Source organism: Microtus ochrogaster, chromosome 2, assembly GCF_000317375.1.
Source record: "Microtus ochrogaster isolate Prairie Vole_2 chromosome 2, MicOch1.0, whole genome shotgun sequence".
Lineage (NCBI taxonomy): Eukaryota > Metazoa > Chordata > Mammalia > Rodentia > Cricetidae > Microtus > Microtus ochrogaster.
The window spans coordinates 31,480,745-31,496,415 of NC_022010.1; the positions used below are offsets into that span (position 1 = coordinate 31,480,745).

Sequence of the window (15,671 nt, forward strand, 5' to 3'; positions counted from 1 at the left end):
GAGACCAGCCTGGTCTACAAGAGCTAGTTCCAGGACAGGCTCCAAAACCACAGAGAAACCCTGTCTCAAAAACACCAAAAAAAAAAAAATATTATTTGCAAATGGCATTGCAAGATCAGAGGGGCTGGATGTGCTTTCTAATTTGGAAAAAAAGTAAAATCACAGGCAAGAATAGTCATTGTGTTTAAAATGCAGTGACAGGGACCCAGGACAATGGGAGAAAAACTGATGATGATGATGATGATGATGATGATGATGATGATGATGATGATGATAATGATAATGATGATCTTAGTATATCTGGGGAGACAATACACCAATACACCCTAGTTATGAAATATAAATAGAATCCAGCAAGAAAGAAAGAGATCACAAGCTTCCAGAATTCAAGAGAAACAATAACTGAGACCTGGTCATGAGAGATGGTCTCTGTGGAAGCCTGGTGTTGAACCCTCGACCTCCATCCCGACACCTCAAGATTCATGAACTATCACTTGATAGGACTCAAATGCCTTTGCTTTGCTCCTTCCTCACAAAGCAATCTCATAATCATCACCTTTTTTTGGCTTTTTGAGACAGGGTTTCTCTGTGTAGCCTTTGCTGTCCTGGAACTCGCACTGTAGACCAGGCTGGCCTTGAACTCACAGAGATCCACCTGCCTCTGACTCCCGAGTGCTGGGATTAAAGGTGTGTGCCACCATCCAGCATCACTTTACTTTTTAAAAAGATTTTATTTGTTCGAGGCCAACCTGGTCTACAAGAGCTAGTTCCAGGACCGGCTCCAAAGCTACAGAGAAACCCTGTCTTGAAAAACAAAAAAAAAAAGATTTTATTTATTTTTATTTTGTGTGTATGAGTCTTTGAACTGCCTGCATCTATGTGCACCAAATGCATGCAGTGCCCACAGAGGCCAGAAAAGGGCAACAGACCTCTTGTAACTGGAGTTACAAATGGTTGTGAACCACACTTAGGTGCTGGGAACTGAACATGAGTCCTCTGGAAGGATAGCTAGAACTCTTAGCCACTGCATCATCTCTCCAGCCCCTCACTAATCTATAGCTTCATACTGGAGTATTTAGAGCCATATTGGATAGAGAATAAAAATACTTATACTGGTCAACATGATGCCTTCTATTGATATTGTGGCTAGAAAACTCACAGATTCTCAATATCGTGGCCATTTGCAGCTTGGGTGATTGTCTCCCAGTCCTTCCGAGCAGAGTTCCTCTGGGTCTCTAGAGATACTACACCTGCCAAGAGGGCCAATAATCACTCTAACAATATCAGCAAAAGAACACGGCTCACGCTAGATCCTTGGCAGAAATATTTTTATGTTTTATCCTTCAACATCCAGCATAAGAGAGAAGTCTCTGGAAACACTATCAGTGATTCCATGTCCATGAAATTAAAGACAGATACCCTCAGACAAGAAGCAGACCCCTGGAGGAAGGCTACCTCATAGAGCTGTGGGTGGGTGGACACTATCATCCTACCGGCTTTGGTTATCATCTATGAAGTCCTACCCACAGTCTGTACCTTTCTGCTCCATCCTAGAGTGTCTGACCAGATTGCCATCGTCACATTGGCATAGCTACACATTAGCCCTAGGCTTCAAGGGTCCTTTAGAGAGGAAACCAGAACCAAAAAGCTTCTATGTCTTAGTAATTCTTAAAGTCACAAGCTCTTTCCATCAATCAATGCTGTGCTTGTGTCTGCACGCATGATATCCACCAGAGAAGCAATTTAACGGTGTCACAGAAAGAATGGCAAGATTTTTGTTTGACAACCTCTATTCTATAAAGAGTCAGCTTTCCGTCACTTACACAAAACACCCGAGACAATCAATTTATAAAGAGGGACGGTTTCATTTGATCCCAGTGTGGGAGGTCTCGGAGCAGGACAGATAGGCCCTGTCCTGGAACCATGTGGCAAGACAAAGATCAAACCTCCTTGCAAGGAAACAGATGTGAATGAGGAGGAGAATCTGGGGGCCCACTCTTCTCTTAAAGGAGGAGTGCCCCCAGTGACCTGAAGACCTCCCTCTGGTCCCCATCTCTTAAAGTTTGTGTCCCCCCCCCCCCCAATAGCACCCAGCTAAGAGGCAAGCCTTGAATGCTTGAGCCTTCGGGGGACATTTAGGATCCAAATGCTAACAAATTCTATTATCAGGTATCCTAGAAGTTGTAAGAATTTCTAATTAGACCACCTTAGACCTGAGCCAGCTGGCGTGTACAAAGGTTAAGGGACTCAGTTAAGACCTAGAGTTAGCAAGTAGGAGCATCACAACCAGAGGCCAGGGCTTCTGATGAGCATGGTGGTACTTAACCATCGCAATGAAAACCTAGGGAGGGAGAGAGATTGGTCAGTATGGCCCAGAGCTTCCGCTGAGACAGTCAGTCTTGTCCCAGGCAGGATTCCATCCTGTGCTTTTTGTCTTCTGCTTGTGGAGACAGATGAGCAGCCAAGGAGGCATGGAGATCATTACCATGTTTAGACAGGAGCCCTAACACCCGACATCTCTAGCCAAGTCCTTCCTCAACCCCTGCCCACATCCCTACCAGAGGTAGCTTGTAGCCAATGGAAGGAAGACTATGGAAACAGTTGCATAATTCAGTTCCCAAATTTCCTCAGGGTCCAAAAGGTAGAGACTAACTCTCCTTGCTGATACACACTGTGTGTCGCCCCCGGGATAGCACAGAACTTCCTGTCCACTGAGTCTCCAGTCTAGACCCCTCCAAATCCCCAGCGTAGAGTTGTGGTCATCCTGACCTGGAGGGAAAAACAATTCCTTCATCAAAATTTAATTTTAATCGCCAGATGCATGAACATTGCTCAACGGATGTAAATTTTCTTTTTACTGTGAATCGATTTCGTTATCCTAATAATCTCTTAAAGCTCCAGGATTTTCTAAAGCCGAAGAAGAAGAAAAAGTAGTTTGAGATGACCTTTCAGAGAAATAAAATATAATTTATGGGGTTGACTCTAATGTTTGATCATTGCTGCCACGGAAACCAACAGCGATCCTCTTCACTGTAACACAAACCTTATAAAAAAAATTAGGTATTTCTTCTTAACCTGAGTTCCTGTTAAAGGCAATCAGTCACAGGCAATGGAGCATAATTAAAGGTACCAGCCTGGCTCTAAAGTACACAATGACACATTTAAATATAGTTTATGAGCAGGCGAGCCATTAAGATATTTATTTGCTTTAGTCTGGTACCTAAGACCCTGGTGTTTCGCTTGAAAAGTCTTTGATAGCTGAAAGATCCAGGAAGCTACTCTTAGACAAGCTGTTCGGTGTGAGAGACTTTTAATGGACTCGTGTCTCGGTTTGGAATCAAAAGAGGCACCTCTTGCCAAATTGTCATGTTTCCATTCCCGCATTCTCTAAACGGCTCTTCTGGAAACAGAAAGTCGACACCAAAGGAGAGGCCTTAAGTGTGGCAGTCTACGCCCGAGGCCTGAGACTCGCAGTCTCTCCACAGCGACAGCCAACAGCTAAAACTAAGACCAGGGGCTCTCCGTTATTTAAGGAACTGGATTCTTAAGTGATGTTGGTGAGAGGGGGACCAGCTGCAGGCAACGAAGGAATAAGACAGCTCTGCAGTTTAAATGCCTCTTTCCTTTGGCTTCTAATGTCAAAGCACCAAGTGGCATTCGCAATTTGCAAGGGCACCCATCTCTTCACGAGGGAGGACAAGCAAGTGTTGCACCCTCGGATTAAAAATCATCTCAAATAAAATGGAACCGCCCTAACTTGAGTAGTGGATTTTATATTGACGAGAAACTTCCGTTGGCCTTTACTAACATAGTGTGTGCTTTTATCGTTTTCTTTTATATTGCCATCAAATTCATGATGTCCAGACAATTCCTCTAAGGTTCAGAGACTGCTCTGTGTCCATCTGTCCTATTCAGAGTGGAGTCATAAGCCCAGAGAGGGATTTCTGCTGCATGTGTCTCCCCACAGACATAGTGCAAGAAGCAAGCGGGGCCTTGGGGTCGGTGGGAGGGGTTAAGAGGCAGGAGTTCACACCTCCTTTCAGGTTTCCTTTGCAGTGCTGGGATTGGTGATTTGTAGGTGGGTACAGGTGAGATTCGAGTGCCCTGGATCAGCACCGGTTTCTGTCTTGGGTGTGCGATGCACATGGACGTGTGATTGATTTTGCCCTGAGGGTGGCTAATAAGCTAGAAGCTGATCTTGGCTTTTCATCCTGCTGCCTTGAGGCACAAGGACGTTCAGTTCTTGTCATTTCTGTAACACACTCTTGATGCTAAGGAAAGGTTGGTGGCTTAGCCAGGTTTCTATTGTGAAGAGACGCCATAACCACAGCAATGCTTATAACTGGGGGGGGGGGGCGGCACTCGCTTACAGTTTTAGAGTTTAGTCCATTATCACCGTGGCAGGAGCATGGCGGCGTTCAGGTAGACATGGTCCTGGTTACATCTTGATCAAAAGGCAACAGGAAGTGTCTGACACTTGAGCGAAGCTTAGGCAAAAGAGACCTCAAAGCCCACCCCCACAGTGACACACTTCCTTCAACAAGGCCACACCTCCCAACAGTACCATCCCTTATGAGCTTCTGGGGGCTAATTGCATTCAAACTGTCACAGTTGGGAAGCTCTGACAGGGAATAATTGCAGTGCAGCAGAATAAAATGTAAAGTCTAGTTAGGCACCAAATGCATGCATGTTCTGCCCAAGGTTTTACAGTAGAATACTGTAACAATTAGCACAGCCTTGTGTAATATTGTAAGCATTGATTCGGATGGAAATAAGAGACATCAAAGCCATAGATAATGTAGGGTTGGCCATGTAGTTCAGTAGTAAAGCACTTGCCTGGCCTGCACAAGGCCCTGGGTTCAATCCTCAGCATGGTATGTGCGTGCATGCGCACACACACACACTGTACAAAAATAAAACTCACTCACATAGTAGTCACTGCTATAGTATGGCTGTTTCCTGCCACAGCCGGCGTTAGGGAAGACGGATTCAGGGCTAACTTCCTATTGCATGTTGAGAATCATAAGGAAGTGTGTGTTCTTTCCATAGTTTTGTGACTCATAGGCCTGAAAGCTGACATAGCATGGCAGTCGGAGTTTGGCAGTGGCTGGGACCCTGAGCACCTCGCTGACATATTTGCTTCTTGCTTGACATGGAAAAGACTCAAATGGCCCCTCCTTTGGGCGTGAGAACACGATGAAGATAACCGAGGACCGAAAGGCTCAGCTTGGAGCTGAAACATACAGTAGAGGGACTGGTTGGTCTCCAGGGTCAGCAACTCCTACCCGCTAGAAAGGAGGGCTGCTGGGGGTCCTGACGGAATAAAAGAAGACTAGATGCAAAGCGTACACACACACACACACACACACACACACGCACGCACGCACGCACGCACGCACACATCACTATACGTCAGTGGTCCAAATCACAAATGGCCAACCCTCTTTGCATGCCTTGTCTTGCTTTGTAGCCACCATGCCTCCCAGCAACGTAAGAACAAAACTGTGCTTTATGATCCGATTTCACCCACTGCCTTCAGGCAGAAAGGGGGGGAAAGAGCATTACATAGCCATCTACGCTTAAAGCCTGTATACCGCAAGCCCCTGACTTTCCTGTCTTGTTTCTACAGATACCTCCAGCACAACTGCATCACACGCATATCCAGGAAAGCATTTTCTGGATTATATAATCTACGAATACTGTGAGTAACTCCTTCATAAGTATCTTATGGGTATCATTCGAAGAAAAGACTACAAAGGCAGACTCAGTGGTGGGAGTGGGGAAATGGGATCTCTTAAATCTACAATTCTCATATTGGGGCTGAGGATGCAGCTCACAGCATCTGCCTAACACGTGGGATGAAAGACCAGGTTTGATCTCCTGTACCACAAAAAGGGACCTAAATTTCTCATTGCACAAGAATAATTAACTATCCAAAGTTTCCGTCTTTAGTGTTGCCTTCTTGCTGTTGGTCACTTCCACAGCATCTCAGTATTTTATCCTTCCCCCATAACGCATTGAATATATACTTCTTAAAATAGTAACGTACCAAGAATGTGACCAAAAAAGGACATTAGTAAGAATCGCTCTACATATTTAGTGGCCTTTCTTCCTACTCCGACCGAATGTAGGAGCCACCAATATTGTTCTTGGCCACATTGCCTGCCCTGGTCATAGTGTGACCCAGCTGGGCTTGTAGTTACGGGCACCTCCTGGTCCCTCTGGCCTCTGCTTCAACTCCTTCGGAACGTGCTTGTAACAGCAGATACCCAGACCTCAGGATCGAATCGGTCTAATTGTACGTGGCTGGCCATGGTGTGGCGTTTTCCTAATGACCTCACCCATACTGTTTTTAGATATCTCAGCCATAACTGCATAACAGCTCTCAGGCCTGGAATATTCAAAGACTTGCATCAGCTCTCTTGGCTGTAAGTATCTTGGCTCCTCTCTCCTACAAATGCTCCTAGTTTTAATGATTTACCACAATGTTTGGATAGTTTCCAGGCTGGGATGTCTCTGGTTTCTTCTGTTTCTGACTCACATGTAATCTGATGTATTTTGCCCAAGGAATTCAGACCTGAGTGGGGCAGGCAATGGTTGTGTGGAAAAGAGATCTCTCCATGTTATTACTGGGGAGCCTCGGCACCCCACGGCAGCCCTGCCAAGTCAGGCAGCCATCCAATGTCACCAAGAACGGAAAGTCCTTGACCCCAGTGCTATGGACATCTTGACTTCTGTAATTCTTTGCTCGAAGCAGAGAAGACAGTGTGTTCCATGCACGGCAGGAGGCCTCCTCTCATTTGAGGCCAGCAATGCAACTCCTCTCTAAGTTGTGACAACAGAAAACTATCTCCAGGCATTGCCAGGTGTCCCCGGAAGGGGAGAACCGCCCTCTGTTAGAAACCTCTGAGTTAGGAAGCGAGAGGTCCAGGGCTTGCTCTGGTCCCCAGGACATTCAGAGAAAGGTTGGAGAATCTAGCAACACCTGCCATTTTTCTACTTCTCCTCTGAGCCAACAGCTCCATCTCCAGTCATCTCTCACCAGCCACAGTAAGCAGAGTCATAGAAGGCTCTGTGTTTGTTGTCTGCAGATTGGCGTGGCTCCTGGAAAGTCTGGGGCTTCAGCTCCCTCTAGACCTAGTGTGAACCTGGTCCTGGGCTTAGTGTTGCAGCCAACTTCCTTAGCCCACCAGGCCTTGGTCTTAGAGGCTCCTTCTTTCAATGGACTGTTTTGAGCATCGTCACACAATGAACATGAAGTGCTTCTGTCACATAGTAGGTGCTTCTGTCACATAGTAGGTGCTTCTGTCACATAGTAGGTGCTCTTCTGGCTTTGCTCCCGGTTCTACGTGCCATGGACTTCCGAGAGTACAAGGTGGCACCTGGTCCCTGAGGCCACTATCTCCCTTTGCCTCAAAACATAGTTTCAAATAGTGATTGTTGGCTGTATGGCATGCTTTCTCCTCCTCCCTCAAGGCTCCTTACAAATGTGCTCCTGCCCTTTTTTTCATTTGCACAGACCTTCTAGAACGCATAATTTCATCACAAGATTAAAGAACTTGTGATTTCAGGGCTGGAGAAATGGCTCAGTGACCAAGGGCACTGGAACTAGGATCAGTTTCCAACGTCCACATGGTTGCTCACAAATCTGTAGCTCCATTTTTAGGGGATTTGGTCCTCACTTCCAGCTTCTATAGGCACCAGGCATGCATATAATGTACAAACTATGCATCCAGAAAAATCACACAAACACGTAAAACAGAAACACGTTTTAAAAACTGTGACTTTCTGGGAATTGTACTACCCTCTACTCTTTTGGAAGGGCACACGGTGGCGTTTGTTAAAAGATCACACCCGCCTGATGGTTCTGTCTTAATGTTATCCTACTCTTCCTCAGAAAATAGATTCCCATTGGAAGGAAAGAAAGAAAAAATGAGGAAAGGAGGGGCAAAGCCTGTGCAATCTCAAGTCAGACAAAATATCCCAGCATGAGGGGGGGGGAAGGAAGTCCCACCCTCTGAGGATTTTCTTTAGGGGTGTGGCTGTGGGCAGGTCCACCGTGCCTCGCTGGGTAGTTTCACACCAGAGGGTACACAGGCAGGCCATACTGGACTGAAATAGAGTTTGGGTAGGTATGGAAAGGAGAGGTGAATCTGGGGAAGGTTGGAGAAGGGGGAGGGATGTAATCAAAATACACTGTATGAAATTGATAATAATTTAATACAAACATTTTTAAGTAATTGAAAAAAATCAGTGTTTTCATAAATAGAAAAATTAGCACATGATAAAGACAACCCATCTAACCAGTCATTAAGGGACTGCATCTTCTAATTTTCCTACCTGATATATAAAAACATTGAAGTTGTTCATAGTAGCAGGTACTGTGTGATGCAAACACTGGGCGATGTTTAAATCTGGTTCAACACATCGGCTTCTTCAATCACGTGTTATTTCTTCTCTGTGATGAAGACATGAGATCCCCTTCTAGCTTCTAGAGGGGAATAGTTCATAGCTGTTATGCTATTTGAGGGCGAGTGTGCGAATCCCCCTCCATTCAGCCAACCAGAAGGCAGGGTGCTTGTGGAGGCCATTTCATCCAGTCAGGGCTCCTCAGGCAGGTGCAGAGAGAAAGCCATTCCAACTGGGTAAGCACTACAAGAAAAGCTTCAGGAACTTGGAGAAAACAGTGCTCTCCCGCTCTTCGAATGAGAGCAAAGATACCGGTGCCCTGTGAGGAAGGAGTGGGCCAGGCAATGGGAGAGGCAGATTTCTCGTGGTCTTTTTATATTTTCCCAGGGTCTAGTTCAGGAATGTCTCTAACATTGGAAACATTTTGATGTGTCTTGTCAGAATTTTAGACGACAATCCAATCAGCAGAGTCTCGCAGAGGTCCTTTACTGGATTAAGCTCCTTGTTCTTCTTGTAAGTATCCTCTCTTTCGGTACCCCTGCCTTTGAAACAGAATCCCTTGAGAAAAGGGGTCAGAAAACATCAGGCCTGCCTTTGCTGAACTTCAGGTGGGAGTTACTGTTGCTAAGTCAAAGTTAACAACTGAACCGATTGTAGTCACTGTTGCTAAGCCAAAGGCAACAACTGGACCCATTGTAGTCACTGTTGCTATGTCAAAGGCAACAGCTGGACCCATTGTGCTATGTAGCCTAAGCTTCCTGCTCAGCGCTGTTAATCTCCTGTCCTTTCCTAAAGCACCAAGTCATGTTTCTATGAGCACTGGTTGATCAAGGAGTTGTTTCTGTTTCCCAGCATCCTAGTTAAACTGTGTAATAGAACCTCACAGGAGCAGGGTCCAACTCCATTTTTAAGAGATTTGTTTAATTTTATTTCTTTGTGTACGAGTATTTTTGCCTGCCCGTTTGTCTGTGCACCATGTTCATGCAGTGCCCATAGAGGCCAGAGGATGGCGTTAGATCCCTTGGAACTAGAGTTACAGGTGGTTGCGAGCTGCCATATTGATGCCGGCAACTGAACCAGGGCCTTCTGAAAGAGCAGTCAGTGCTCCTAACCACTGAGCCATTTCTCCAGCTCCATTCTCACTAAAGGAAATATGCTTTCTCCCAGAGAGAACCAAAGAAAACTCCAAATCTGGGCCCTACCGACAGATGTTTGCATAGCTGTGCTTCCAATATCCTAGGATGACTGACAGGCAAGGGGTTGCTGTATCCCTTTATACTGGGTGATGTGACATCATGCCTGGTCCATTTATCAAAGGGACTACAGCATCATAAATTAATCATGGATCTTAGCATGCTCATGAACTGTTTGTTCTCGATAATTCCCCTTCCTGTCGTATCTTAGATGTAATGCAGTTTTCAGTGTGTTTTTTTCATGCTATAAATGATTAATGCATCCCTGAGAAGACATCTTGAGAACCTAATGGTGCTGGAAATCATTACAGGCTTGCAGTACACAAGGAAAACGATCATGCACTTCACAGTTACTGTCTGCTTCTTGCTTTAGTTTTACCTCATAAAATTAAACTGAGCAATAATTTGCTTTCGGATGTATGCTGTACACGCACAGCCAAAGACTGGCGGCACCAGGCCCTTAGGCCTTGACACACACACACACACACACACACACACACACACACACACACACACTTAAAGCACTGTTTGGAAGGCACATTTACATACAAAGTCTTCATCCTGAAGTAGAAATTACAGAAGACAATTTTCAAAATGGTCAAAGAGAAAAACTCCTCTCTTTGATGTGGCTTAATCATTTTGTATCTAATTGTCATTTTCTCTGTGCGGAGGTCCATGGTGAGTAACCAGCTAGAAGGCCTTCCTGAACGTCTGTGTGCCCAGATGCCTCAACTCAACTGGATGTGAGTATTCGTTAGGGATTGAACTTGTTGGGTGCTAGGATTAAGGAGGTAGCCACAAATTGAGTTCATAATTATCTTTAAAATATATCGAAGATGTCTCTACCAAACCCAAATCTATTGTTACTTCCTGTTTTTAAAGACCTTGTAGGGAGAGGGAAGGGTAGGAGAGGGTCAGGTGGGTGTGCTCAAAATACATTATACACTTGCATGAAAATGACCTTACACAATTTTGTGAGATAAAATGATAAAATACCGTTTGAGAACAGCTGGAGCACAGCACTTGGGAGGCTGAGGCAGGAGGATTTAAGCCTAGCCTGGGTTACATAGTGAGTTCTCTGCCCCCTCCCCCCCAAAAAGCCCAAAAAAGCAAAAACAAAAAAGGGGACTGAAGGGATGAGTCAGTGTTAAGAGCACTGGCTGCTCTTCCAGAGGTCATGGGTTCAAGTCCCAGAAGTTCATAACCACCTGCAACTCCAGTTCCAGGAGATCGGATGCCCTCCGCAGCCACTGGACACATGCTATACAGACATAAACACAGGCAAGACACTCCTACATGTTACATAAAAATACACGAATCTTTGAAAACTAAAATAAACAAGAAAGTCCTTGGAGTGTCCCCAGATGTGTGAGGTGGCGCTCAGCCGTCTCCCGCCAACCTCATCGCAACCCCTCCCCTGACATTGCAATTTTCTGGTCTTTCTTTTGACACCCAGCCTAGTCCCCTGAGTCCACTTTAACTTGGTTTGTTCCTCTTACTTGGTCCAACCAAACTGAAAAACAACAACCAGTGCCGAGAAGGGACATTTCAAAGTCACCGCATGTGTACGATGCAAAAGGGCTTCCTATTATTCCTTATTACTAATTTTTTTTTTATCCCTTAAGCATTTCTCTTGGCATTGTCTACCCCTTGCCCTTCTGCACTTTCTAACCCCACTTCCTCCACGTGCCCTTCTGTCTAGATGTGGTAAATCCCAATTCTACACCCATCTCTGGGCTTAGGAGCTTCTTGAAGCTGGGAAAGTCTTTCTCCCTCACCCCTTCCAATGTCCACTGAAGCATCAAATCCAGGATGTTGTCTCCACACACTGTCCAGCTTTCATGGATGCCTGTGCGTTTCCACCGCCCTTCACAGGGATCTACCATGACCCATCAGGTCCAAGACCATGCCCACCAAGTGATAGGTGATCAGTAAACCCTCAGTACATAGATGCACTAAGCCACTCCGACTCTTTCTTGCCTTGTCACTACTACCTGCTTAGGAGGGTCATGATGCCACCACCACCCACTATTCTCTGCCAGATACACCTCCCTGATTTCCTACAGCAACCCAAGGTTGTCATGGTCATCAAAAACATACATCACTGCCATAGCTCTTCTCGTGTCAAATAGGTGACTGGGTCCCTGTCAGTCAAAAGAACGTCAGTATCTCAGCTTTCCCAGTCTCTGAACTATGAAGTGGGATTGTGTTGACTTGCTGACTCTAATTTCCATGTGCTTATTTCTACATCTCTCACCAAAAGGACTCTAAGAAATAGAGGTTTCATGTAAGTGTGCCACTATTAAAAACCACAAATGATTATCTGCAAACCACAGGCTTTGGTAGCTCACACCTGCAATCCCATCACTCCGGAGGCAAGAGGCAGAAGGATCAAGAGTTCAAGGCCCTCCTCAGCTGTCCAGAGAGTTCAAGGCCAGGGGGCAACATGAGGGTGCTAGAAGGGTATAATCTTCTAGTACCAGTACATGCAAGGTGGAAAAGGAGGAGATCAGGAGATCAAGGCCAATCTCAAGTCCAGAGAGGCTGAGGCCAACGTGAGCTCCTTGAGACCTAGTGTCAAAAAATCGTAGGAATTGAATACACATGAGAGAGAGAGAGAGAGAGAGAGAGAGAGAGAGAGAGAGAGAGAGAGAAACATTAGTAAAAATGCCTGCTTTTTCTCATCCCTGCCTCATCACACTGCTAAAAGTAAGAATTCCAGAAGGTTCCAGAAGGCATTTCGAGAGCATGTAGGATAGCAGATGTGCCAAGGATTCAGCTGGTAGGAAGAAGTCTCCCTGCTCGTGTTCTTTGGAGTTCTAAGGACATTTCTGAGCAGCTCAAAGAGTAGGGCATGCTAAGAGGAGCTTCCAGCAGGTCTGGTGTGGAGTCTGGGAGTCTACACTTCTAGAAAGTTCCCCTGGCTCAGGGGTCAGGTCCTGCCATACTTGGAGTTGTGTTACAGGGGCATTAGCATTCCCGGGCCAGTGTAGAAAGAAAACCTTGATATCACAGACCAAGATTTATGTCCTAAGGTTGGTGAACAGTCTATGCGAGACGACTTTAGCCTGAGTTTCCTCTTCACCCGAACATTGACTGTCATGGAGAGGGAAGTGGACCATGGTCCGGATTGCCATAGGACACAAGAGTGTCTGGGTTTCAGAAAGATCTGACTGCGAAGGGCTCTTCTGCCACGCACCAGCTGTATGCGAAGTTGTAAACTAAATCTCTGAGTATCCCAGATGCCTGCCCCACCTGTTGAATGGGCGACAATGATGCTAACCCTGAGGGACGCAGTGGTAGACGTGCAGAGCAATACCAGCCTAGGGGATGGGAGTGGCTGGAATGGGGCCAAGGCTACACCGTCTTAGTCTTTTGTGTGGCTGTGGGAAAACAGTGCGACCACAGCCTCTGAGAAAAGAAAGAGTTTACTGCGTTCTTACATTCCCAGAGGGCTGGCGTCTGTGATGCCAGTGTGGAGGTAGCAGGCAGCAGGAGGCCAGAGCAGCGGCTCAGTGCTCCCTCACATCTGGAAAGACAAACAGGAAGAAGAGGACACATCCTAAGTGACTAGTTTCTGAAACCTCGATGCCCAACCCCCATGACATACTTCCTTCATCAAGACCATATCTCCAAATCCTCCCCAAGCAGCCACCAACTGGTACCAAGTAGTCACATGACTGAGAGTTATTAAAACACCACCCATAGCTAACAGCATAGTGCCCAGCCCAGACGGACTCTCTCCCATCCAAAACCTATAGCTAACAGCATAGTGCCCAGCCCAGATGGACTCTCCCATCCCAAATAATTAGCTGCTTTTCCCTTTGTTGTTCTTCGTAATTACATTTTAGCATCAGTTGGGGAAAAAGGAAACATAATATTAATTATAGAAATTCCACAAAAAGTAGGAAAGATATATAGCAAAAAAAAAAGAATGAAGGAAAGATAAAATTCAGAACTATTCTGTCAACAGAAAGCATCCCTTGCAGCTGGTTTATACAAAGGTGTTTGAAGTGTTTTCCCTCCGTGGCTTTCAGGGATCTGGCAAACAATGAAATAAAGTACCTAAAGAACTCCACCTTCCTTTCGTGCGACTCGCTCACGGTTCTGTAAGTACGAGATAGCCTTGTTGATGGGGAAAGCCAAGGAAATTCTGGCCATGGATTCCAAAGTACTATTTTGTTTCCAGCCTTGATGTGAAAGTTCGCTAGTGGAAAGGGGGGGGATGTATTTATTTACCGTGAAATGAAATCCTTTTCGTAAAAGTGGCTACACTCATTGAGCTAGGTCTTACACACACACACACACACACACACACACACACACATACAAACGCGCACGAGTGCACACACACATGCACCCCGAAGAAAGTGGGAGCACTCTCACGCATTCCAATTGGCCAAAGATTCTGACTGGCGTTTCAGATTATTGATTGTGTCTGTCCTGGGGGCGGGAAGGGCAGATAAATTGGCCAATTGACACAATTGCTTTGGCAAGATAAGAAACACAACTAGTTTATGTGGGCATTGTAATTGCAGTTTTATGGAGAGAGTAAGCACACAGCAATGCTTGCTGATTAAACGAGTGGCTAGAGAAAAACACAGGGGACAGAATTTAAAAAGAGACACTTATAAAAATGATCAGAAATCAAAGAAAATGTGTTCACAGACCACACTCGGGTGTCTGAAAGCACACCCAGCAGTGCTTCCTAAGGGACTTGGGTATGACTTTCGTCAGGGGGGAAAGTCTTGCCTGGCTCAGGCTCCCACTGAGCCCTCAAAGGGGGCTTACTAAAAGGCACCTGGAACAGTGGCATCTCCCCGCTGGAAAAGATTGTGACTGAGATAGAGACCCTCGGTGCTAACTCTCACCATGTTTTACAGGTTTCTGCCTAGAAATCAAATTGGATTTGTTCCAAACAAGACATTTTCTTCATTAAAAAATTTAGGAGAACTGTAAGTAGCATAGTCTCTGGGGAAGAATATAGTTGCTCTCTTCTGAGACCACTAATCTAAAGGACGAGGGAGATTGTCTCTCCTCTTGGAGCAATCAAGCATCCGCAGACTATTAGATATTCAAAACCAAGTAAGGAAACCCTCGTGGTCCTGAAGTCAAGAGGGCATTAAAATCATTCACTGGGATGGACAGGGAGGCAGCCTGTTCTACTGTCTCTTCCTGTTTCCCTTGGGTCAGTTTTGTATGTACGTGTTGGGAGCTGGGTGAGCCTGCTAAACCCGTGGCTGGAATTTCACTAATAGTCCATATGGCTAACTCTCAACGGATGCAGCATGAAGCGGGGCGTAATTGATGTGTTGTAAGCTGATTATATCCGGCCAGAGGGATGACTGCTCTTAGTGTCCCCAAGAGGTCATGACTTCTGTAGCTGAGGCCAGGAAAACAGGTCTACAATGAGGAAAAGTTTTCAGACACCTCACATAGCTCTCTGTCCAAATACATGTTTTATAACTTTAATACTTTGAAAAACATCTCTTTTGCCCTGAATTCATTGCTGCCCACATAACGGAATCACTGGAAGTGAAAATTAAATCTGTGGTGTGTGTGTAGGGGGTATGGTGTGTGTGTGGTGTGTGTTTGGTGTGTGGTATGTGCATGTGTGATGTATGTGTGGCCTGTGTATTGTGTGCATGTGGTGTGTATGTACATATGTGGAGTGTGTGTGTGTGTGTGTGTGTGTGTGTGTGTGTGTACTCTGTCTCTATCCTTCCTGGGTACTCTCTTGGTCTAGCAAACACTTGTGCCACCATGGGAAGCATATCTTACTTAGCTGTAGTCTGCCATGTAGAACACTAAATAACAGTTTGCTGCAAATGTGGTCATTCTAGCTAGAATTCTCCATCTTAATAATAATTGCAGTGACCCCAACAGCAAGTCCTGAAGTCGGCTTCATAGCCCTCTACTCCGTGCTGATGCTAAGTTTTCTCAGACCCTGAACCCTGCTAGAGTCTCTGAGGAGACTGTGTGGACAATCGACCCTCACCTCCCTCTCTAACTCCACCCTCACCTCCCTCTCTAACTCCACCCTCACCTCCCTCTCTAACTCCACCCTCA

At 45.7% G+C, this 15,671-nt stretch overlaps 1 protein-coding gene across 1 annotated transcript in view; it reads left to right on the forward strand.

Moving 5' to 3' along the window:
* Rxfp2 (relaxin family peptide receptor 2) overlaps positions 1 to 15,671 on the forward strand; it is a 55,230-nt gene that overhangs the window by 25,669 nt on the left and 13,890 nt on the right. Inside the window, exons 7-12 of the mRNA XM_026784812.1 lie at positions 5,630 to 5,701; positions 6,357 to 6,428; positions 8,851 to 8,922; positions 10,274 to 10,345; positions 13,640 to 13,711; positions 14,486 to 14,557. Coding sequence (XP_026640613.1) covers positions 5,630 to 5,701; positions 6,357 to 6,428; positions 8,851 to 8,922; positions 10,274 to 10,345; positions 13,640 to 13,711; positions 14,486 to 14,557 — 432 coding nt within the window. The remainder of the gene's footprint in view (positions 1 to 5,629; positions 5,702 to 6,356; positions 6,429 to 8,850; positions 8,923 to 10,273; positions 10,346 to 13,639; positions 13,712 to 14,485; positions 14,558 to 15,671) is intronic.